The 25,286-nt window shown below is 42.1% G+C and overlaps 2 protein-coding genes across 3 annotated transcripts; one reads left to right on the top strand and one right to left on the bottom strand.

Annotated features, from left to right (window-relative positions):
- Positions 1-1,554: 1,554 nt before the first annotated feature.
- Positions 1,555-12,339, bottom strand: LOC133919849 (uncharacterized). The gene is made up of 23 exons (XM_062364390.1): positions 12,113-12,339; positions 11,875-11,944; positions 11,035-11,754; positions 9,593-9,774; positions 9,421-9,492; positions 9,203-9,337; positions 8,086-8,204; positions 7,663-7,959; positions 7,503-7,590; positions 7,213-7,318; positions 6,953-7,063; positions 6,105-6,268; positions 5,690-5,810; positions 5,231-5,455; positions 4,964-5,154; positions 4,596-4,763; positions 4,406-4,511; positions 3,746-3,883; positions 3,483-3,647; positions 3,208-3,411; positions 2,370-2,564; positions 2,232-2,303; positions 1,555-2,128 (listed from the first exon to the last, which is right to left on the bottom strand). The coding sequence occupies exons 2-23, from the start codon at positions 11,920-11,922 to the stop codon at positions 1,976-1,978; spliced, it is 3,780 nt and encodes a 1,259-aa protein (XP_062220374.1). The 5' UTR covers positions 11,923-11,944; positions 12,113-12,339; the 3' UTR covers positions 1,555-1,975.
- A 10,202-nt stretch (positions 12,340-22,541) lies between these two features.
- LOC133919848 (uncharacterized) lies at positions 22,542-25,071 on the top strand. 2 transcript variants are annotated; one of them, XM_062364388.1, is made up of 5 exons: positions 22,548-22,776; positions 22,985-23,062; positions 23,297-23,372; positions 24,552-24,625; positions 24,709-25,071. In XM_062364388.1, the coding sequence occupies exons 1-5, from the start codon at positions 22,684-22,686 to the stop codon at positions 24,778-24,780; spliced, it is 393 nt and encodes a 130-aa protein (XP_062220372.1). In that variant the 5' UTR covers positions 22,548-22,683; the 3' UTR covers positions 24,781-25,071. The 2 variants fall into 2 exon arrangements, with proteins under 2 accessions (XP_062220373.1, XP_062220372.1); XM_062364389.1 differs by lacking the exon at positions 22,985-23,062 and having other exon boundaries at positions 22,542-22,776.
- Positions 25,072-25,286: the final 215 nt, after the last annotated feature.

Below are 25,286 nucleotides of genomic sequence, written 5' to 3'. Positions count from 1 at the left end.
TTTGCTAACCAGATCATCATCTCCCGACACGTCGCATTTGACGAGTCCTCCTTTCCATTCTCTGAGCAACCCAACCTGCAGGCTCCTTCCGACTTTGATTCCCTCATTGTCGCCGTTCACAACCCAATGCTTGCTCCCATCATGCATCCTACAACATATCATGCCATTGCGTCATTTCCACCACCACCTGTGCCAGCCACTGCCTTACCACCCACACCAGCTGCAGTCCCGCCCACGCAACCACTCTTCATGCCTACCTCAATGCCCCCACCATCTGCCCTTACACCCACACATGCTGTTGCGCTTGCATTGTCTCCTCCTATAGTTGTTGCGCCTATGCCTCCCACTGTTGAGGCTATTGCCTCGGTTGTCAACGATCATGCAATGAAAACCCATGGAAATGCGGTTTTCTCCAGCCCGTGGACCGCCTCACTCTCTACGTCGTCGCTCCATCTCCTATTCCTCTTACTTATCACGTAGTGCTCAATGACACAAACTGGCATCTCGCCATGCAGTAAGAGTTTGATGCCTTACATGCAAAGCTCCTTCCGCGTCCCAATGGTGCTAACATTGTTATATGCAAGGATCTTCTAGCACAAGTTGAAGCTGGACAGCTCCTTGGACTGCTACAAGGCTCGAATTTGGCGAAACCTTCTCCTTGGTTGTCAAACCGGCCTTCATATGCACCATCTTCACCCTTGCGCTCTTCAACGACCAACCGATTCATCGACTCAACATCAACAATACATTTCTCAATGACACGCTCACCGAGGCTGTCTACTATCAACAACTATCCAGCTTCATCGACAACAAGCGCCCCACGCTTCATTGCCTCCAAAGGCTGACTCACCGTTGTTCATAGGTCGACGTGGCCTCAACACGGCGTACTCCTCACCAACGACATCGCACCGATCTATTCTGAAGTGAAATGTTTCAAACTTTACTAGTACTTATGTCATAGACTATTAAGGTGACTACTCGTCAAACTTGTAGGTGAGGAGTAACTTGCTAGAAATAACTTCCTAGAAACTAGAAATAGCGGATTTAGCATTCACATGTCGAAACTGTCACCACGTTATGTGTATGGTTTTCATAGCTTCAGGTTGCAGAGAGGATGCTCTAGAGCTTTAGACGAAATTACAACTTAAAATATGCACTTCTTTTCTGACACCATTGCTATACAATACAGGAACATCAGTAACCATATGCTGATTGGTTGCTCATATGCTGATTGGTTGCTCGCATGTGCTGTAACCCGCATGAAACATATACGCAGACTGAGTAAAATTATGTTTGTTAAAAAAAGAGTATTTAATTAATTATATCTATTTAAACAGTCTAAGCTGAGTTTATATTTAATTGATTAAATATGAGATCGCATAAACAGATACTAAGAGCTAAAATTCTAATCGATTGCTCGCATAAATGTGCTTTCTGACACGATAAGTGAACCCGTTGGGTCAGACTATGAGCGTACATTTGCATCCGCTATGTCAAACTAGAACAATAAATACGAACAATTAAATACGCTTTTCTCTGAAATTATACGCATCCGTCGGAACAGGATACATTCATGATAGCAACCAATCACCCCCCAAATATCTCACCCTCGATTTTCCAAGTAAGAAAAAAAGAATACCTATAAACCAGACAGCAGGTTCAAAAACACAGCAGTAGCAAAAGCTCAGCTAGGTGCTACCAAAGGAGCTAACCTACAATGTCACTTGGACGATAAATTCTGAATGTAGATCATCCCACAGGCAATGGGAACATATTTGAGCCCGGTTAACCAGCAAAGCTAATTGATGGATTAACACAACAGGTTACCTTCTCTGATCATGTACTCCCATCTCCATGGAGCCTCCTGTAGACCCGTGGTCTATTGTTTCTTCCTCTTTACAACGATCCCCCCCCCCCCCCCCATCCTCACTTCGGCCTTTCCTCTGCGCATGACTTGTATGTACACAACAATTGATCAGTAGTAGAAACTAGAATTCTTCTGACGCGGTGCATCTTTGCAGAGAATAGAGCGAACTTCCATGATGGATCTGGGTGGCTCTAGGTCCTTCTGTGGGAGTGTATTACCGAGCAGCTGTTGCAGCTGGGATGCAAAAGTATCATCCAATACCTGCCGGATTTACATGCTTTATTAAACCATAGCCGAGGTCATCAAGAAGGCAGGGAATACATGGATATACAACACCAAGGGGGCTGTAGGAACATGAACTTACTGAGACTGCGACTCGTGCGCCTTTATACCAGGCTTTGTTTTCTTTGTGATTCTCCAGGAAACTCAACACATCCTAAAACATGGTTAGATTAGTAACAGAAGTGATAAGAAAAAAAGGAGCAGCGCTATTGATATATACCTGTCCCATCCGATCCCAAAAACCTCGGCATATGGCTACAAAAACATGTACTTCTGAGACTTTGTGCACATGATTCATCGCCTGAATTAGCTGATCCTTCAACGCCTGCATCCTGCTGCGAATATCAGATTCAATCACCAACTCTTTTGAATCCTGAATGATCTTTTTGAGCTTTGTGGTATTTTGCATACGGGTCTGCACAAAAAAGAAGATAAGAATACTGTAGGTTGTGCAAATGTAACAGCACAATACTATCACTTTAAAGTGCAAGACCTCCCTCCCTCCCTATCCATAACTAGATCAATGGTATAATTGCTAGAGGTGCAACAGAAAGTAGAATACTTAGACTTGCTTCAAGAAACATTAATCCACTACAAACTGTTCTTAGATGGAATCCTCGTCTCTACATAGCAACCACCCATTTTCAATACTATAACAATACCAAGATCAAATAAACAGGAAAACATTCAGAAATTGAATTCTGGTCTCATACTGCCAGGTCCACGCCAGAATTTGTAGCACACAAAGAAATTTATAGGTACAAGACCCGCCATTTTAAATACAAGAACATAATGAAAAATTTACATTCAGTAATTAAATCCTTGTCACATGCAGGCAGCTCTATGTCAGAACTTGCAGCGTGGATAACGAAAATTCATGAAGCAGAATTTTTTCAGGGAGAGAGATGCATGAAGAGCGACTTAGTTTTATGTACACGATAAGTTTGTGCCCAATTTCAGCAAGATATCAGAAATCCAAAAGAACCTCTCTATGAAATGTTTGCAACATGCCAAAATCTGAAAAAGGAAAAGGCAACAAAATGTAGCAACACACTCACATTCTCCGAAAGCTTCTCAACAACCGCTTGCATGTAATTTCGGAATTTGGCTCTCAATGTCACAGTAATTTCACCAAGTCTTTCTCCAATGGATGCAGTACTTCCTCCATTAGGTATACACGAACTCCATGACTTCAGATGACTCTCAATCCTTGGCCGCAAAACATCAAGTAGTCTTTTCATTGTATTCAAGAGAATGCCCAGCTGAAAGCAGATAGGGGGTCAGATATTAAGAATTGAAGTTCCAAGAAATGTGAATTAATACCAAAACTTACATCTTCAGGTACAATATAGGGCACCGTTGAATTGCGCTTTGTGAGTTTCTGGACATATTTGAGACCAAATTTCTTTGGGGCAATACAATCCTTTAGTGGAGCCAAAACATCCGCATACTGTTTTTCCAGAGACTCTATCACTGCTTTTTCAACATCTGCAATAGCCTTTTGTTTTAAGGAATCAAAACAACACACGATAAGTCAAAAAAAAAATCTGATGCAAATACAGCAATTAAAGAGTCTGTAAGTGAATCCAAACATACATTCTCAAGAACAAATATGTATTCTGGCCATCGGCAAATGATAACCTCATACTCTGTCAATGTATTCTTCAGTAAATCATACATCTCATCCACAAAAGGTGTTGTCATATGCTGAGTCCTAACTCCTGACAATTTGACCTGATAATTGGCAAATGTAATGTGCAATTAGATCACAAAGAGTCAAATAATGAAAAGTTGGCTGGACTATATATAGATATGCATCAATGATTATTCTGACAACCTAACACCTTCTCAAAATAAATTACAAATAACAGTCGATGTGCATTCTATATGCTGTCAATAATGACATTAGAATTATCGCCGTCAACAATGACATTAGAATTATCAAAAATGAAACTACTGTTCAGAAAACATCAATATCCACAGCTGCCTAATTTACAACTGCAAACCATCGTCCATCACATTTGTGCATGTGCACACATGGACACCTGCCACTATCAAACATATGCCCTCTCAGATGTCACTCGGCTGGAGAGACTCAGAGGAATAGTACTAAAATATACAGAATTAACACTGGCATCTATGGAAGCAGATTGGCCATTAGCCATCTTTAAATCATTTGTCGTGTTAAGAATCTGTTCTGAGGAAGTATAAGATATATCAATAGAAAACCAGAGCAAATAGAAACATAGCACCTACCTTATCCAGTCTGCAATTTTCTAGTAACATCCTGCGTTTGTCCTCAATCCATAACACAATGTACAAATGAAACAACTCTTTTGCATCAACACCAGCTTTTATAGGGCTATACAAAATCCAAGCATGAGGCACGAATATACAACAAGATACAAATAAGAAGAGAACTTGCTTAACAACTGAGAAATTTTACCAGATATTCCAGCTAGCAAGATCCTTCTGAAAATCATTGGTAGAAATCACCAAATCTGCAACAGGAGATGCAGGGCCAGCAGGAGGGCATGCAACAAGAAAACCACGCAGTCTATTTGACAACTCCACACTATAGATGGCAGCAGCCAAATTTGGGAGGTCAACAAAACTGTTGAAGCAAAGAAACAAAAAGAAATTAGAATATTTCACAAGAAAAGTGTAAAGGAAATCACAAGCAATATAGACATTGCATATAATGGATGTTCCTATAGAACGTAAATTTGTAGACAACGATATGTGCTTAGAATGCGTGCAGCAGGTTATACCATTACAACATAGTGACAGTGAAGCGTGGATACAGTCACGTACCTGGGAAGTATGTGCTGATTATGAATTTCAATGTCTGTAAAAATTTCATTACGCAGATTGTTGCATAATGATTTCATCTTCTGGTAAGCCGTCGTAATGGTCACCAAATCCACCTTGATGCATTCAGAATTTCCTGCTACATATTCATCAGTCTCAAGCATGTGCCGCCTTGATCGCTTCCTGGCAGCAGTCTGGACATGAACTAAAACATTAGTTACAAGTAGAGAACATAAAATTCATTTATTTACAGAACAGTTGAGTAATGACCTGGAAATAACCGCACAATCTTAGTTGAGCCTCAGGAGATAGTACATCATGGAGAAGACTGTACAGCTTAATACCTGGTTCCAGAGCAGCAGCGGCCAATCCAGTTGGAGGCCTAAATTCTTCCCCTAAACCTGATGGCACAGACTCATCTAGCGACTTGTAATTCTCAAAAACCATTGCTAGAGTTTGCTCGATTTGCTCCTCGACTTCCCCCAGTATGCGGTTCTAATGAAGCAATTCCAGTCCAGCAGTGGTGGTTAGATGTTTACATCACAGCAGCATTTCAGACAAATAACAATAGAGAAGTCAACGAAAAAGAATCTAATTTGTTTCAGTTAAGTTAATTAATTTGGCCAAACAATCTAACATTAACATTAAATCTATGAAATTTGTTGCCTAACTTGCCCCAAAACCCATTAATCAAGAAAACAGTATATCTAATGGAAGAGAGAAGAATACCTCTTGATGGCTGAGAGTAGCAGTGCCATGGTTCGTCATCAGTATTGGTAACAAAAGCTCATGAACCAGATTGAGCCAATCAGCAGTAGGGGTTGCAATATCCATGATATACGAGAGATACCTGTACGAGGACTGGCACTTAGCGATCTCACAGAAGAAACCAAAAAAAGAAAAGAAAAGAGGACGAGATGTGAGAGGGGAATACGACAATTCAATACAAATATAAGCAACAAGCATGAAAGCCTTTCCAGCCACGCCTTTTTGTTGCTAGATCAAATATAGGACATACAAGAAACTATCTGACATGCGTATGAGGAACGACATTGATGGAAATAAAGCACAACATGGTTCTCAAGGTAAGTTAAGTCATACTAGAAGGTAGAAAAGAGTGGGACCCACTGTAGTAGAAAAGTACCTCAACTTCGTGTAGGCATCTGAAACCCCATAGTACAATGCAAATTCTGTCAATAACCATTTCCAAGAGCCATGCAAGACAAGACTTCGTTGCTGAATGTGCTGCGCTTTCATTGCAACTTCCAAAACAATATCATATGCCACAGTTTCTGCAACAGAACCATACTACAGAGCAAAGAATGGTTATTAATATAAAATCAATTCCTAATGTTCAACAAGTGAAAACCATGCAGCATTCCGTCACCTGATACAGTAACATTTAAATTTGAAATGAGAACACACCATTTCCAAATAGGCAAATAGTTAATAAAGGTTGAACGCTAAATCGCCTCTTTACATAATTTAGATCCTAAAACAGGATACCCTGTTTCTTGTACTCAAACCAATGAAAATTTGCAGATTCTCTAGTTCCATTATTATTCTTTGTTAAGGATACTTAAGAGTATTGTTTGCTTTTCCATCAAAGATGCTATAAATATGTAAAGCTCAAAACTATATACAGTACCAAATTCGCTAATATCATAACACATTAGGCAAGTAACAAGTTTTTTTTGCCTAAATCTACTATAAACCTTGATATAGCCACTCCAATAAAAACTGTTACAGGCACCGTCAAACCAGAAATGAGCAGGACTAATGATCCAGAAAGTGTTATTCCCAGTTAACAAGAAATGAAAGAACTTGCATGTCTCGAACTACTCTAACATTTGCCTCTAGTAAGTTAACCACTGACGAAATCAATATAGTAATAACATGTGAGCACGGGTTACTGTCTGCCATTAACTAAGGTCAAAGAAACTATATTATATTACATGCAACATTCGGGAACTATATTTGCAGCATCTGTACCTTCATGTTGTTCTCGTCAGCAGCAGTTGTATAGTGAATATATAGCTGTATGCGACCCACAAGTTCATGCTCAGGTTCCCGGTATATTGACCACCAGCGAAGTTTGTCAGCCTGCAAAAAGGAATTCAGATGTTTTTAGAGGAACATGGATTATAAGATGTACAGGATACATTGAGAACCACAAAAGTATCAAAACCTACAAGCCCCTTTTTTGTTAACAACTTTAAAGACAGGTAACATAATAGTTTGAAGAATCTTACAGGATCCTCTGCCATTGTAGCAACTTGAGCAACAACACGCCCACAGGGCTTTCCCTTTGAATCAGACACATCGATAATCAAATCATCTCCCAAGCTGTCAGGAAAGCTGAAATACGCACAGGAATAGTAAGCTTGACTATTTCAAAATATTCAGATTTTGTTCTTGTAAAGATTAAATCTCAAGAAAGAAATAACACACTAATGGAGACAAGTAATATTCAGATCAAAAGGATGAATGGTGACACAAGTTATCAAATAAGATGTTATTTTAGGGACTTATTAGCACATACAAGACATGGGTTTCACCAGATCCTGGTTGCATCGGTACCACATCATCTTCAGGTGAACTTTTAAGCCTCAGTTGGCAGGAGTATGTCTCTGAGGTGAGAAAAAACATTATGAGATTAAGTCAAGAGGCTGCAGTCTACTGGAGATGTAAAGCACATTTACCTTGCGGTGCTTCATAGGATGAACTGCTCCGAAGAGTAGTTACACCAACCTTTAACAGGCCGGACACCTGCTTGATATACTGAGCACTTGCTTGCATGTATGCTAAGCTATGCTTTGAGAAGGAACTGTTAGCAGGAAGCTGTGGTAAAACTCGAACTCTTCGTACGGACTCCCATCCAGATGAAAGCGTGGATTGTACATTGGATAAACGGTACCGAACTGAATCCAGTTTCACCATTGGCAATGATGACAAACTGCAACCAGAAGGCATATCGACAGACATCCGAACTTTGCGAACTGCAAACAGAATTATCTTGAGTTAGCATTGACACCTCGACACTTTTTGAAGTAGTATAAACTGAGCATGTGAGGCCACAGTCTAACAGCTGCAGGGTAAATGGAAAGAATATATAAGTTCCATACCTTGAACCTTCATTTTGCCAATTGTTTTCTTCGGTTTTGATGCAGCTCCTTCACTAACTAGTTCCGATGTGCGCTTCGCCAGGAGCTCCTCTTCTGATTGTAGCAAGATATTTTGCAAGCTAAATGAAACACACGAGAATTAACTTACTCAAGTGTTGCATTAAGAGTGTAACAAAACAGGGGCTGTAAATAACCAGCACGACAGAGAATATTGCGCTATCACAAGATTACAAGATGAATAACTAATAAGCTTGTGAAACACAAAAAACAAAAGGTTTATGCATGTTGAAGGTGGTAATCAAAATTAGCATTTTTATGCGGATAATATTTCGGGCCTTGTTGAAATTTGTAACTCCTGGGAAAATCGCACTGTGTTGGTTCAGAAAACCCATATGTAGATTGATGTAGACAATGAAGGAAGCCACTTTGAGTCATTCCATGTCTTCTATTCTTTACAATCTGCAATAGTAAGTGGAGGTTGCATTTTCTGAACTGAACCAACTAACTTAATTCCGAGGATGTATTTTGCTTCCAGAATGGACTAAACTAATGCACTGTTATCGAAAAGAATAGGGTGAAGGATGCCAGAAGAGATTCTGGGATACACACTGAGAAAAAGGTCCATTCAGAGGAATGACAGGACATCTAGCGTATGTATGACCATTGAAGCCGAATAGTTTTGGTAACTAAGGTTAAATAGCATGTGATAACAGGGTAGATTTTAAGTCATACCAGTTTTGGGTATCCACTCCAAATCTAATTAGTATAAAATTTACCTTCAAATAAATGTCTACATAGCCATTGTGCTTAAAAGTCATAATCATTTCATCAAGGTGAATTAGTGAAGAACAAATCTTACATTGCAATGGATAGAAACATCTATACTCAATAAGAACAGACATGTTCTTATATTGCGTAATTGTTGCAAAAAACAATTGTTGTTAAGGACAATTGACCATAAAATGAAAAACACAAAGCAGTGGCTATCCTCATTAAGCTCATAACTGACAGTAGTTAAAGGCAGTAAGCAATGCGCAGCTACAATATTTAATGGCATGTTTGTAGCTTGTTTAGTTTTAACAAGCTATCTTCAGATCATGTGTAAGAGTTAACTCACCAAAATGTATTTCGCAACAGTGTGCATTCATTTTCCAGAAAAATCGGAGCTTCCATACAGCCTCTAGCCCACGCATGAAGGCACAGGCGAACACAAGCATCATAAGCAAGTACAGAATACCAGGGTCCTTGCAAACTATAAACAGTTTTAAGAAATGTGTTAGAAGTGATTATAGACCAGTAACCAATACAGCGCTTTCGGTTGTTTACTCAAAATACCTGGCATGAAAGGTTGGGACTCGAAGAGGAATTGAACTAGATGGCCTGCTTGTGTCTCCCGCATTTACAGTGCTACATAGCAGGAAAAAAAAACAAGAAGGATAAGTAAACAGAAAGACACAATTCTTTTCTAAACAATACGTTATTTTGGCGGTCAATATATAGAAGTTACCTTCCATTTTTGTTAGGTAAGCTAGCTCCCCCATTATCTTCATGGTGGTTTTCTTTTTTGGCGGTTAAGCCATCAGATGAATTTGCATCGGCACAAAACCTGGTAACATGGTGAGTAGCTGGGCTATGCTCCTGGTCATAATCATGTATGGGAGGTGCACTGGGGACATCAGACAACCCATCCTGCACATAGAAGTATAGAACAAATCATCAAACTTAAACGGCTTCAAAAAAAAAGTCACATCCTGCAATCGGTGCAATCAACACATATAGTTGTATAAGAACTAAGAACTATTCGGTGCTGTAACTTTCAGCATATTTTCAAGGATGATGAACAACATCACTGGTGAAGGACAAAGCAAGAAACATGCCAATATAATCTTCTATTTTAATGACTTCAGAAAGCTGATTTAGCCATTTGTTTTGAGGACATCAGATGGCTCCCTGCATGGAAGCATCTGGAATTGAGATATGCCCCAGAAACAACCCGAATTTTACGAACTTTGGGTGCTATTATGAATGAGACCAGTAACAAAAGACAGTTCCAAACGGTTGCAGGTTAGTTACTATGCAACATAAATATTCCAGATTGATCGTGGCCAAAAGACTGTTTCTTCTGAGGATTCAGAAGCCTGTTTTCTTTATGGGTCATCCAGACCATAATCCAATTAAACTAAATGCACAAGTGCGCTAGTGCTATCCTTCAGCAGAGTCAAGAAGCCACTTAGATAGATGAAAGGGGAATGAAATTACTCCAATAAAGAAATGGAACTCCCCAGACAACCATTGACATGGTGATGTTATAAAATAATTCCAATATATACGATGCAACAAATAGTATCTGGAGAATCATTGCACAATAACTAGAATATTTGTTACGCCATTTCAAAGTTAAAAGTTTAATGTCTCAGACCCATGTACATAACAATGTATTGAACAATAAGGCTTGAAATATGAAGATGCTATTGATCTAGTTAACTGATGATGTATCAATTATCATAGTTACAATAGATTTAGGGCATTTTTGGTTCGCGCCTAAGTTTGTCACACCTAAGGTTAGCAAAGTGTGGATGCCACTAAAAGTGTGGCTAACAAATTCTCAGCCACAATTGTGGCAAAGTTAGTCAAAAAAAAAAACACAGTGTATGACGTGTGGGACAGGGGGCTAACAAAGTGAGAGTTGCCTAAAAATCTATGGCGTGACTAACCTTAGAAGTGGCCAACTTAGGCGCGAACCAAACATATCCTTATTATTTATCATGAACGTGAGCTTAATTCTATACTAGTGACATATTTTCACACTTATCTTAGCCAAAAGGTGAGTACTTTTAAACACAACCGCAGCTTGAAACAAAATGGAACTAAGAGATGATACTGCCACAGATAGCAAAGTGGGAAACAGATGAAATGGAAATGCTTTGTAAATAAACACAGAAAACAAACCATTTTAGGCGTTGATTTCCCATCCTCTCGAGCAGGAACTTGAGCAGAATAGCTATCTGACTGGAAGGTTCTCGAATTTAGAGGTGCATTGCTGCTGTAGTTCTCTGCAGCCGTCACACGAGTCTTAGGAACTGCATTGCTCACTTCTCTTCGGGCTGGGCCAGTATGGGAGTACTCTGATGCATACCCACCCTTCGATACCACACCATTGCTCCGTCCTTCCACCTGACTAGAAAACTCGGAGCTGCCTGCGGAGTCTGAGTACTCTTCCTCAACGTACCCAACAACCCGTGCATGTGGGCGCCGCAACTGCTGTGTCTTCGCCCTTGGCAGTGCCGTGTCTCTCGAAGAACTCAGATCCGAATAACCATCATCAGTGGAGTAATAGTGCTGCTGCCCAGGCACGGTAGCGTACCGGTAAAGGGGCACGGCGGTGCGGCGAGGAATGTTGTCACGGCAGGGTGACGAGTCCACTGAGTACCTGCCGCTGGCGGCCTCGACCTCCTCGGTGTCCAACGACTCGTCCATGTCGGATCCCGAGGCGGCGCTGCCGTCGTCGCTGCGCAGCGAGGCGCGTGACAGCGGCACAGCCGCGTGCGGTATATGCCCGCTCCGGAACTTCTCCGGCGGCGGCATGCCGAGGCTTCCGCGGCCGGCTGCGCCGCGCACGGCGCGGAGGGCGTCCATGCGGTCGTGGCTGTGCAGCGCCGCTCCCTGGCCCTGCCGCCGCACTCGCACCAACCAACACCACCACGCACAGAAAACACGCGTCAGAGACGGAAACCCGAGGCCACAACACCTCAATCAGCTAGGGTACGGAAGCGCGGCGAGCTCACTCACCTCCCGCACCCACTTGAGCGCGTCGCGATCTAGCCCCTCCGTGAACATGGCGAGCGCATACGGGTTCCAACTGAAACGGACGAACAAATCAGGCAAAAATATAAAATACCGAGCCAATCACACCAAATGCGGGTGATTCCCGCACCAAAAAAATCCCAAAAAAAAAACTCCGCTGCAGATTTGAACACAGGGAATTCAAAGGACTGGGGGCCGAATCGGGCAGGAAAAAAATGCTTACTTTGGAGCCGAATCGGCGCGCGGATTTGGCGCTGGGAGTGACACGAGAGCTCGGATTTGAATTCGTCCAAACGAATGACGCAAAGAATTTTGCGAGCAGCGCGTGGGGCAATAGCGACGGGAGGGTGAAGCGGAACCGAGTGGGCGAGGGGAAGACGAGCGGAGGAAAGGGACAATACGAGTTTATTAGCTCATGTCTGTACTGCAAAAATTACTAAATCCCATTGCTTTTTTTTAGATGATGAACCCCCATTGCTTTCGAATAAACGGGAGGGAAGGGGACGGCCGATTTTGCAGGTAAGCCCTTTCATGGCTCAGTATTAGTGTATTTTTACAAGAATAGGTAGGAAAGAGATTATCCTTCACAAGTCATAACGCGTTTGGACCTCGCATAAAAGTCACAATTGATTCGAATAAAGTTGGGTATTTACCATACGTTATCTTTTCCTACTACGGCGCCGTGACCTTCCAAAGCACTGCAAGTTAAATCCAAAAATAATTTTACATAGAGCATAGGGGCCTACATGTAAAACATTCCAACATTAGGGTGGACTCGCCCGGATGTACTCCGAAGTCACTAATTACATTTGTGTGTCGATAAAATGATACTCCTTTTTCACTGATACATAAAACTATCTCTGTTAATAATATATAAACTAGATCAGCAAATATTCAAAACGCAGCTAAATAAATTACGTAAAAGCAATTTTCTGGCCATTCCTTTCTTTCCGTTAAACCAAACCTCCCGTAAGCCACAACGGGAGCCCGTAACGGTCGAAACGTTAGTGGCGGTGGTGCGCGGAGTGGGGTGGACCGGCCGGTGGGGACGCTCTTTCTCCCGCCCGCAGCAGCGCACGCCCGCTCCGCGCCAGGACGCCGTCCCACCGGATGCCGTCCGTTGGACCAGGCAACGCGTGGCGGACATCGCAGGGGGGACGGTGGCGCCGTTCCCGTGCGCGGTGTTCGGCCGGCGGCATGGGGATCCGTGGCGTCCGGGCACATGGGCGCGGGGCCCGCGTGTCGGGGACTTTTTCAAACGGCGTGGTCGAATGAGCCTGCGCCCTACTATTCTGTAGTCGTAGAAGGACGGTTTTAGCCCTGGTGTTTTGAGGAAATTGCGGCGGCGTGTGGGATCGTGCCACTGACAGAGTGACGCTTCGAGCTTTCGGTGTTCCATGTTTTCCATTTTCTGGGCTACTACAGGTGGGCCCGGGATGACTTATCGACGGGGAGCAAAAGGTCGAAAGTGATAGCGTCCATGCTGGTAAGATTGGCATTTTGTTTTGTTTTGTTTTTTGCGAAAGGAGTAGGGATTTTATTAAATTTACAGAACATTACATCCACATCTTACATTTAGCACCTTGAAGAGAAAAAATAATAATAAAACAGACTAATAGGTGCCTTTTGTGTTCTTCTTCATGTCCGTCTCCTTCCTTTTGTGCCCATGCCACCGTGCCGAAATGAAGCAACATAGATAGTCATAGAAAAATTATAGTCCTCCCACAAAACTTGATGAAGAAGTCCAAACTTTGGGAAGTCACAAGATCCAACATCATGAAATCACCATCGGAACGCATCTTTCAATGAACATCGACAGCTTTGATGCTAAGTTCAACAAAGGAAACAGATAGCTAGCACCACACACAGCCAACCCAGCAGTCAACTTCGACATCACAGGAAGCAAATCCCACAACCCTGTCTCTCCGGATCCAAACCAAGGGATAGAGATAAAAAGTAATTCCCCCATGTAACAACATACGTACTACACCAAACCCCGCATGGTCGTCGTCGTGAAGAACCTCAAGGTTGGTCAAGTCATCGACGTTGTCACGGAGGACCAACTGGGGACAAGAATCCACCACCAATGAGCCCACTGAGAAGAACCTTAACCATATCCTATCTAGAACTAGATCATACACATACTCATACCTCACAAAAGCTTCACTCGAGAGGTCACCGTCGCCATTGACCTCACCAGCCAAGTCTGTAAGGAGCAAAAGACGCCACCATGGAGTCACTGTCGATTCCACGGAAACCCAGCTTAAAAGCCTTAATAAACTAGCTTATCTATACTACGAGCATACAAGCCAGAGGACGAGAGGAACCAACGAATTTAGCATTGGACTCACCGACCTTGGAGTCGCCTTCTTTTCGCCTATGTGGACTGTAAGGAACTTTCTACGATACGCGTGTGCTTATAAGATTGGCATTTTGTGTATACGTTTGGTTACATAATATTGCGGTTCCCTTTTCATTTGGGGCTTTGGGCCAATGCATCTCTCTACTACATATGGAAAATCTAATTTTGCATAGAAGGAGTATTTAGTTATTTGGTAGAAGTTTATTACGTTGTAATATGATATCACATCAAGTAGTAAAAACTATCATTTCGTGACATGGATCCTACTAATTCGTGGCTAGCGTTTAGCTAGTTGCCTTCATGTTCTCTGGAGGTGTCCCTGTCCATTGCCCTATTTGTCTTAGATTATCTTTCATTTATTTCTATGATTGCATCGAAACAACTCATTGTCACCCCTCATAATATTATGTACGTCATTGTCTTAGGGGTCGTTTGGTAGAGCTCTGATTCTGTAGTGAGAGTGATTCTGTGGTGGAAGTATGATGTGAGTAATTCTGTGGTGGAAGTAATTCTGTTTGTAAAATCGTTTGGTATGCTAGTGGTGGAAGTGATTCCTAAGAGGATATTATATTGAAATCGAGGAGAATCAGTCGGGAATCAAGTGAAAGTAAGTTTTTTCAGCTCCCACCTTACTATACAAAACGGGAAGTGATTCCCGCACGGAATCACTCCCCGACCAACCTGTTTGGCAGCGCTGGAAGTGATTCCGGAGCGGAATCAGCTCCCAGATCTCTACCAAATGAGGCCTTACTCTTTACCTCATCACGCTGGTGGCCCTTCACACACTACTTCACACACCATCTTCTCATTCCTTACCTGCCGCTAACTCGTCCACTACTATAGAGGTGAAGTCTCTTGCTGTCACCACCTACTTTTATCCTTACAGGAGCACTCACGATTATGTGGAAAACATTATTGTATTTATAAGGGAAGTATTTGATGTTTGGAGTTATAATATATCCACTTGCAAGAATTTGCATTTGTGCATCTATAATAGGAGTCTAGAAAATATTGAAATCTACCTTTTAGCGTCTAGATTTTTCTTATCATTGTAAACAGGCGAAACTGACATTGATGAAACATCCAGACTTTGTAATATGTTTTCAATATCAACATGGTAAAATCTTTTTAAAAAAATGATGGAAAATAAACATGAACCGTGCGCTCGTAAGATTTGTCAGAAGTGTATAACGATACCAAGCACGCTCCAAAGTCACATGCTGCATTAGGATTTGAAATCATTTAGGGTTCGCTCATACACGTTTCTATGTATTCTAATTAGTCGTTACCGGTTGGACGAGTAATCTGTTAGACCATCTCCTACCATATTTTTTTAATTTCATTTCTTTTCTGATTCTTTTTCTCGTTCCTATTCATTTTATTTTCTCTCACTTTCAATAGCCTCCTTTTGAGATGAATCGTGAAGGAAAAGAAGAGATAATCTCATCCTGAAGGAAATGATCTTAAGAATTACTTCGTTACAGAAACTGTGAAGAGAAACAGTTGAAACGCTGAAATAAACGAAAATCTCATCATAAAGAGAATTTAAACCTCAAGAAAAACCTTGAGATAGTCTTAGCCCATCGTGCCATGTAGCTGGAGCTGGTGCTTTCCAAGTTTCCCCCAAACCCAAAGCTTTTTTGCTAGCGTGAGCCATGAAGCGGCCTGCAGTGCTGCACTTTTCCTTCGGTGTGACGCGGAAAAGGGAGCGGTCTGGTCGGGTTAGACTGACGAGAATTTCGGCGGGTGGTGCTGGTGCGCGCCCTCTCTGGCCATGTACAACGCCGGTAGCTGGCAGACACTTCAAGGTAGGTTTGTCGGTTTTCTTGCCACGGCGAAACTTAAGCTCGTCGCCGCTTGTTGAGGCGTACGACGCCTTGAGCGGCAAACACGCGGAACGAGCGAAGCCAGCGCTTCAGGAGCGGTATCCACAGTCATTAGCATAGCAAGTTACCGTGATTAGCACGGACGGTGCATCTACACTTACAAAATAAACGAGTTGTTCTAGATTTGATCTATCTCTATTGTTTACTGGAATTAATCGAATAATCACCTTACAGAATTAAACTCATTACTCCTTCTAAAAATATATTTAATCTCTTATTATTTATACTTCAAATATTTTAAAAATCTATTCAATCTTTATTATTTAATTTTAATATCTAGATATTCGATATTTGCATTCTTTACATTTCCGAATTGATTTAAGTATGTAAACCATGTGTGCAGTTGTTAGTTAGAGAAAATAGACGTTTAAACAGGCTTTTATGTTATCAAATTGCCAAGTATCTATAAAATAGATCTTCCATTGCAGCCTAAAGCTCTCGTGCAAATGCATCTTGATGTGGTATTATTCTCTCTCTTTAAGCATGTGTCCGAGCATCCTACGTGTCGTCACGCACTCGACGCTCACATGTAAAGCGTTGCGAGCACGAGCTGTGCCCACGGAAATGTTGCGCGATTGCGTCCGATTGATCTCCCCTCACTCCGGGTCCGGGGCAAAAGTTGGAGAATGTGGAACGTCCCCATCCTTTACGTTTGTTAACAAAGTCTTGGTGCTTTGGCCTAGTGGTTACTTACACTGTTTTCCCTTGACTGGCCTCGTTCACTGCGCAGTGTGAACAGCGCGTGCATGTGAAGCATTTTCGTCGCAAGACCTGCTTTCCTTCGGCACTACGGAATGTCAGGCCAGCCAGGATTCTTCTTTTATTGGTGCTGCTAAGATCATCTCCAACAGTTACCTTAAATTTTCATCCTCAAAATACTATTACAGCATCCCCTATCACTATTACAGCATCCTCTATCCCTAACACTGTAGCAGTACTGTATCACTGGATAGAGAATCTGTTGGAGATGGATTTATAGTGCTACAGTATATCGCAAAATACCGTAGCACTAGAATCCTCAAATTTGAAGACTCCGTTGGAGATGGCCTAATGGTAGTAAAGTAAATTTTATGAATCTGATCATACAAAAGATTTTCTTCGGTTCATTCTCACTATATTCTCTTCAGTCAACAATTGAATCACAGAATCTATAATATAAATAGTTTCTCACAAGAATCTTTCTAGACAAGATACTACAAAAATTACTTTTTATTATCTTTTTGAATAAAATTATATAGAATTTGCTTACTAATAACAGTGCAGTCAGTGGACTAGTGTGCTTGTTGTTAATTAGCAAGTGGGGAGGGGGGAAGAAGAGCTCGTGCAGGGAACACGGCAGGTGGGCAGCGTTCAAAGCTGAAGGATTTCTTGAAACGAGTGGAGCGTCTCTCGTGGTGGATTCCCTGGAATGGAACCAAACTGGTACAGCGTACTATATCGTCGCGTGGGCGTGACTACTTTATTCCATCCCATGGGAAGCCGGTGTTCAGCACGTGAGGTCTAGTTTAGAGGGGTTTTGCCGTGCTAGCACTAATATTTTAGTGGAGTGCACGGTGCTGTGCGGCGTGCGTAGCGCTAATTCAAACTTTAATTCGAACTGGGTTGATCGCCTGCCGTCGTGCTTTGCCATGACCAGTTGCTAAACGCCAAACGTGTAATGTTGATGCACTTTCTTCTCAGGGACTGTTCGGTTACCCATATTTTTAGCCTGGGCGTATCCATGAGCCAGGCATGCATATATGTATGCAATAGCACTTTTGTGAGATCTGAACTTGAGATCTCTTATGTCTGTAATAGTCTTTGCATCAAGTAGTTGATACGTATAGTATAATAATTATAATATTTTAGTAAGAATTCGTACATAAGTTTTAGAATAATTTGTTAGGTAACATCGTAAAAATTACAAAAGTTAAAAATATCATCGGTTGTGAAGATGATATATGGGTCTACCAAGTAACATCGTAAAAATCACAAAAGTTAGAAAATATCATCGATGTAAAGATGACATATGGGCTATATATCATCCTCACATCGATGATATTTTTCAATATTAACACTTTTGTGATGATATCTACCTAATTTTGCATAAGTTTTAAAGTTCATAGTATAAAACATTACAAATCATACTATATATTGCAGACCTGGCCGAGTGACCAACCAAAAAGTATAGCGGAAACCGACAGCCTAAAGCCACAAACAGTTAGGGTACGAACGCGACATCTAAGTCTATTCTTCATCCTCGTCTTCGACTTTAGCGAAGCCAACATCGACTTCCTCATCTGAATGATACTAAAAGTGAGTACCAAAGTTACTCAATAAGTCATATACTATTTCAAAATATTGATAGATGCATATAGAATAGCTTTAAGGATAAAGCTATATAGTTTAGTTTTAAGCATAAAGCAATTTATGGAGGTATTCAATTGTATCCTCTACTATTGATTTTAATACAGTTTGAATAAAAAGACCAAGTACATGGTATATCTGAGGGGGTTCGGTCCTATGAGGGACTACACCTCGCTCCGCAGTCTCTTTCATCATCTCTGGTGTACCTCTAGTACCACACAGCTTCTGACGGATTGAGCCAGAAACATCATCACACAGACATCTAGTCCACACACTCACTCATCAGGGCGCGCATACCCGGAATCTAATCAAGTGGGGTCATGCTTCATATGTCCATAACCACGGACATGGCTCTTCGAATAGATTTACAATCTATAAAGATTGTACACTGTACACACGTGATATGCTCAGACTCCAATCGTTGCAAGTGGAGAAACGAATCATATCGAGACCCACCCAACACCATTCCTGTCGGGCTTTTCTACGAGATTTACCCCCAAGTACCAGATACCTTATATTGAATGTCAACTCCCATTTTAAGCCCTTTGCCAGTTCTAGAAACATTCGAGTGGATGGCCACTTGTCTACTCATTGCTCCTAGCCTCTTAGTATGATACCAATGTGGTCGGGAGAAGAAAAAAATCAAATCCTGCCCATTTAGGACGCATGATTACACTGGGGTGACTTAGCACACCGAGGCAATTGATTCAATGCTTAAATGGTCAGGACAGGTATTTTCTGGCAATGAATACTACAAAGGTAACTCAAACCCTCAGGAGCATCCTCGTCCTGAGTACTACTCCACCTGTCCCGCCAAAACAATTTTCACCTATTTTTACATGCCTCCCACCATATCCCACACGACATCAAGGATTTTATTACCATCACAAAATTCACAACCATCAAAGATCCATGGCATATGAGTTAACTTTGATAACAGTGAATTGTTATTTCTGATGAGATGTATTTTAAAAGCGACGTCTGAGAGGAGACGTATTTAATCCTAAGCATGCTAGATATCAAGACATCATCCAACGTTAATATAGATAATGACAGGTAAATCCTAAGGTGATATATATTCTATATGATGATATTTAAGGTATGACAATTGTTTGATGGGATTTAACTATTGCAACTAGTTTGGAAATAACGCTATACATAGCAGATGCAATAATAAGTCCAATGTTAAGTTGATTGTGTAGATTATTGAAAATATAGATTCATTATGATAAAGGAGATAGGACTTGCCTTCTCCAATATTTTCCTCTATGCCATGGTTGAAATCAGGATCCTTCTCGCTCCTGATGCTTCCCGCATCACACTTGCAAAACTTAGCTAGTTGTGCAGCACGACTATGATCAATAATGAGCTATAGTAGAGAAGAATCAATTAACAACAAATAGAAGGCCAAATAAGTCCTTATATATATATATATATCACATTATGATAGATAGGTAGATCTCGATTTAGATGTATTTCGGTGAAAAATCGTTAAAATCAGAGCTAGAACGAAAAAATTATGACTTATGAAAGATTTAATCTAAAATTAAATCGAGAAAATATGAAAGTGTACAATTTATATGTGGGAACCACGTGTGGGGCCCATTGAATATAAGTCGGTGGACCCACTACACAACACCTCAGGTTGGGCTAAAATAGGCTTGGACTGAGATGTGCCTAGGCCGCATAGTACGGGGCTACACAATTGTTGACCCACTCGGGTTGGACCTACTGGTTTGCGGGCTGGCCCACTGGGGCACGCCCCGAGGTAGCTGGGATGGCCTAGCAGGCTGGCCCACGTGTGGCTGAGCCTTGGCCTACTCGGCCAAGCTGCGCGAGCGTGAGGCGGAGTGAAGCAACAAAGGGGGTCAGAGGCGAGCAATTGCGGTGGCACGACGCCGGAGAGCTCGCCAGAGCGGGGTTTACGCCGGAGTTTGACAACTACGAATACATGCCGGGCATCTACACGTGACAAGGATTCTGTTTGAGGGCTTATCGATAGTGGCCCATGGTCGGAGCAGTGATAGTCGACGGCCGAGGTCTGATCAGAGCGACAGAGTAAGGCTAGGCAACATATATTCACTATTCACGCACGATTGATACCTAGAACCTACGTCTACGGCTGCTACACATCATAACGACGTGAAGGCTGGCTCAGAAGGGTGGCTAAGAGGTCAACGACGGCGAGCTTAGCGCGGCAATGGGGAAAAACTCAAGATCGCACGCTACTAGGCACACAGAAGGGCTCTAGGACAACGATACGCTAGCTAGGAGGGTGCACAATGGGATGGGGATGCTCAGCGAGCTCGAAGACAGCGAGAAGCTGGATGGTGACTAGTGATGTGACGTAGCGGTAGCAGCGGAGCAGCTTGGCTTCTTGCGCAGGCGGGCTCTAGTCGGGATCCTGGCAGATGGACAACGATGACTTCTTGGTACTCCTCGACTGCTTGGGGGGGGGGGGGGGACGGCGATGACGATAGCATGGTGGTGATGACGAGGTGGGGAAACAAAGAGAAGGAGGCCGGGAGACTCTATTTATAGAGGGAGGAGGCACACAATAAGCCAGTGCCACACGTCGCACTGCCCTAGATGAACAAGACGACGGCAACGACAATATTTCCCCCGGGCATGACGGCTCTGCGTTGGCCACACGCGTGGGACGGGCGAGAAAGTCGCGATGTCAGACGTTTGGGCTGAGAGAGAGAGAGAGAGAGAGAGAGAGAGAGAGAGAGAGAGAGAGAGAGAGAGAGAGAGAGAGAGGGCAAGTTGTCGGCGCATTGAATGCGCCGGCCGTCGCGATGGCACGAGATAGCACGTTGCGACGATGCGCTGGAGGAGGGAGATGGCTCGGTCGGGCAAGCGGACAGGATAGCGCGTGGGCGAACGGGACGGAGAGTGCTGGTGGGCCGAGCTCAGGAAGAGGAGAACGGCTGGCTGGGCCGATCTGCTGGACCACGCAAAAGAGAAGAGGGAGAGAGATTTGGCCCTGGGAGAAAGAAAAATGGTTTTCAGATAAATTCAAATAGAGTTTTTGAATTTGGATTTGACTTTGGACTTAGCCTAAATTTAAATTGTAATATTTAAATTGTGATTTGGATTTGAATCATGAGATTCGGAAGAGAATTTGAATTCAATTTGATTTGAGTTGAAAGGAAACTAAGAAAAGATTTGAATTTGAGAGACTTTCAAATTCAAAGACTTTCAAATTCAAATCTCCACTCAAAGAACTATAAAAATAATAAACCAAATGCATGTGAATCAATTAATGCCTGAAGAAGTTTTAGAAATTAATTAAGTGCATTTTGGAATACTTAACCAAGTAATACTTTTGAATGTACATACACACACATTCAATAGTATATTTCCTCGATTTTAGTTAGTTGTAATTAATCACAAAAGTTTTAATTTAGAGTAACTCTTGCAGTAATTTAATATGCTAAACTCAGGATGCTACAACTTTGTTTGGTTACATGTATATGTTCAACTTGTTTGAGAAGATATGTTGTTTGGTTGTCCACACAGAAACATATTACATGAGATAAAAGTAGATAAATAAGTATTATCATGATATTTATTTTGTGTAACTATACGTTTACAGTACTTACTATATCCTATTAAGCCTTAATATTCATAAAAATATATTGATATCACTTAATATACACTAAACACACACTAACAATATTATTAATTGGGCATTGGCCTGCATCCATCCAACCTGCCTATGTAGAAACACCCAAAAATTATGTTTCTACAAAGCCAAGCTGAGAGGCCCTTTCTACATCCCGAGAGCCAGACTCAAAGTGTCATATTGCCGTACAAGCAACTAAACACATGCTACCTTCATCGCATAAATCAGGCTGAGCCATATGTAGCCGAACGCATATAGGAAATAAGACCTGATTAGGGAAGTGTAGGCCGGTTGGGTTCAGCTCCGCCTCAGGTCCAAAATCTGATGAGGCCCAATATCAAAGCCAGGCCGAGGAGTTGTTGATGGGCCTCAGCCCAACAAACAACAGGCGAAGCCGCGTTAGGCGTGTCAAGTTTTGCTCCAGTCCCTGAAAGGAAGAGAGGTAAAAAAAATCTAGAACCTTCTGTCGTCCAGCCCGCCCCACGGCGCCACTACCATCTCCGGGAAGGAACGCACCCGGGAAAAGAATCGGAGCTGCGCGGCGGCGGAGCGAGGAGCCCCACGGCGAGGGAATGTGGTGGGAGTGGGAGGGCGGCGGCGGGGAGGCGGCGCGGGAGGAGACCCCCGTCGACTTCGACTTCATCTCCCTCCTCTCCAAGTCCAAGGTGAGGCGCAACGCTACCCCGCCCCCTGTTGATCCTCCGATTCCGCCGCCCAATTCTTGGTCGTGGAGATAGGGCGAACCGGCGGGAGCGGGTCCGTTTGGAATTTGGAGAGCAGATCGTGTAGAATTGAGTTCCCTTCCCCCCTTTCGCGTGCTTCGGATTTTTAGGAAGCTTGTTGACTCGCGCTACGGCGCAATTGTGCTTGCAGGACTACTACAAGATATTGGAAGTTGATTACGATGCGTCGGAGGAGACGATCAGGTCCAGCTATATCCGGCTTGCGCTGGTTGGTGTCTGTCCCAAAATCCCAATACCAAACGAACTATGATACTCCTTAAATTGTGTAGTTCAGTGTTCCTGTGCAAATTGGTTACCTGAAGTGGCATTTTCCTGCACGAATTGTTTCATCGAGGATACTATTTTCTGCCTACTGAAGTCTTTTGTTGCCCTCTCTCAGTTATTAGGCTTATGTTGATAGTAATGACTGTTGATCCTTTTTTTGTATATATATTTTCTGTAGAAATGGCACCCTGATAAGAAACAGGGTGAAGAAAATGCAACTTCCAGATTTCAGGAGATTAACGAGGCATACCAAGGTGAGATTGGTTGGTTGGTCGGCATGGAACTTGTTGAGTAGGAGAAAAGTAGCATGGCATAAACTATATCATGTACGTTTTGCATAACGCATGCTTAGTGTTCCTGAATGGCGTGTGATCAATATCTTTTGCTAGTACCTCTGTTGACATGTTGTGTTTGCTTGTATGACCTTAGATGTTGTTAATAAGTAAGAAAGTATCATACTAGGCTGGATATTAGTGTACACAAATGTACCTACATCCGTGTCACAGATGGCCATGGTTTCTCAGCCATCCGTGTCACAGATGATGCTAAAATACTCTCAGTTCTGCGGTACTTTCAGGAGTTAAAGAGTAGTTACCACAACTACAAAACATTAAGAATATACCCTAATACTTAGTAAAGCTTTAAGATTTGCTAAGACCTAAGAATTAGCAAATCAGGTTGGAATCATTGCTCAAACTTTAACGGAATGCAATCATAAATTATAGTCTCTGGTTCCTCAGCCCTGGAGCCACGGTATAACGCCTTAAGATTGTTAAGATTTAGCAAATCGTTTTGGAATATAATCATGAATGTTAGTCTGTGGTTCCTCGGCTATGGATCAATTACTGTCCCTGTCATAGATGCTGCTGAACTGCTCCAAGACTAAGACTATATGGCTACCACAGGTCCACCAGACTAAGAAATGCTCTATTACTTTTATTGTTTATAATGGCATGTAGGAATATCTTGCTGCCTTAAGTGAGCCAAGCTCCCTTGATATCTAATATAATACCTCAGACGGTTACAAATAGCTGCGTACTGTCCTCACTCACTAGATTGGCAGGTCTTCGAGACTCTTCTGTGTTCATTTAGGAGAAATTACTTGTTGCTTCATGCAAAAAATCTTATAGTTTACAAGAAGGCCATAAAACCGTGTTAGATTTGTAGGCAAATATCAGAAATAAATCTATCCCTAGTTGGCCATCTCGCTTGAGCGGTTGAGCCACATCTGTTGAACATTTTGAACTTTTAGGCTGTATTCATCATCAGTCTCTAGAGAAAGCTAACTGTGATGACGGGACTCTCTCTTTTTCCTAAAGAAATATTCTTTTACAGTGCTCTTTACTTTCACTTCTCGAAAGAGAGACAACTCCTGGGGTATAATAACACATCTGGTGTTCTTGTTTCTGATGCCCCAACATTTCTCTTAACAGTTCTGAGTAATCCTGCAAAGAGGCAAGAGTACGACAATAAAGGCATTCTATATGTTCAAGATCAGAATGTAGTGGTAAGAAACTATTTTTTTCTATTGTCATCTTATCGCTAGATGGTTCTCTCACACATTACGTTTATTTTTTTTGCCTACCTCAGGACTACCTGAATCGGCACAAGGGTTTAATACTTACCTGCAACGGCCTTGGCATTAGGTACTCGGTATGGTGAACTTATTCAGGTGTGCCACAATCTAGATCCATCTGTGGTCTTTAGATGATTTGTAATTGTAAAATTTCATCTAGTCTAGAATACATGGTATGACGTACCATTTTTGGGGGCTCAAAGTTGACAACTTGAGTTCATCTTACAACAGAGTTGATTTCTATTTGCCGATCAGCTGTTGTTGATTGCAAGATGCTATGTTATCTGTTGTCCCCTCTATGTAACACACTGTTCCTAACCTATGCAATGTAATCGTAATTTCCTGAAAAATGTCCTGGCATGTATTGTTAGTGATCAGTTCAGCTAAAGGCCAAAATGGTTAAGCATCACGCTCCTTATCCGGGAAAACTTTTAATCCTTGAGAGAACATAGCATCTCTATGGCGTCACCATGATGGTATGTGTTGTCCCTCTTATCTTTGAAAGGGAATATTGCCCTTTATGTATTGATGTAGTTGCAACAGCATGACTTGCTGTAGTATAAAGACGATTCTAAAAATGAAGAGAAAATAA

This window comes from Phragmites australis, chromosome 5, assembly GCF_958298935.1.
Source record: "Phragmites australis chromosome 5, lpPhrAust1.1, whole genome shotgun sequence".
In the NCBI taxonomy this organism is placed as follows: Eukaryota; Viridiplantae; Streptophyta; class Magnoliopsida; order Poales; family Poaceae; genus Phragmites; species Phragmites australis.
The sequence above is the reverse complement of the archived record's forward strand: the minus strand, read 5'-3'. Positions and strand labels throughout refer to the sequence as shown.

Bases quoted from the DNA above. Each gene is read 5' to 3' on its own strand.
- LOC133919849 (XM_062364390.1), bottom strand. From the start codon at position 11,922: ATGTTCACGGAGGGGCTAGATCGCGACGCGCTCAAGTGGGTGCGGGAG. The intron at 4,764-4,963 runs GTACGTGACTGT...TTGCTTCAACAG, and splicing joins AATCAGCACATACTTCCCAG to TTTTGTTGACCTCCCAAATT. The intron at 2,129-2,231 runs GTAAGTTCATGT...TAAATCCGGCAG, and splicing joins GCGCACGAGTCGCAGTCTCA to GTATTGGATGATACTTTTGC.
- LOC133919848 (XM_062364388.1), top strand. From the start codon at position 22,684: ATGTGGTGGGAGTGGGAGGGCGGCGGCGGGGAGGCGGCGCGGGAGGAG. The intron at 22,777-22,984 runs GTGAGGCGCAAC...TTGTGCTTGCAG, and splicing joins CCCTCCTCTCCAAGTCCAAG to GACTACTACAAGATATTGGA. The intron at 24,626-24,708 runs GTAAGAAACTAT...TGCCTACCTCAG, and splicing joins TTCAAGATCAGAATGTAGTG to GACTACCTGAATCGGCACAA.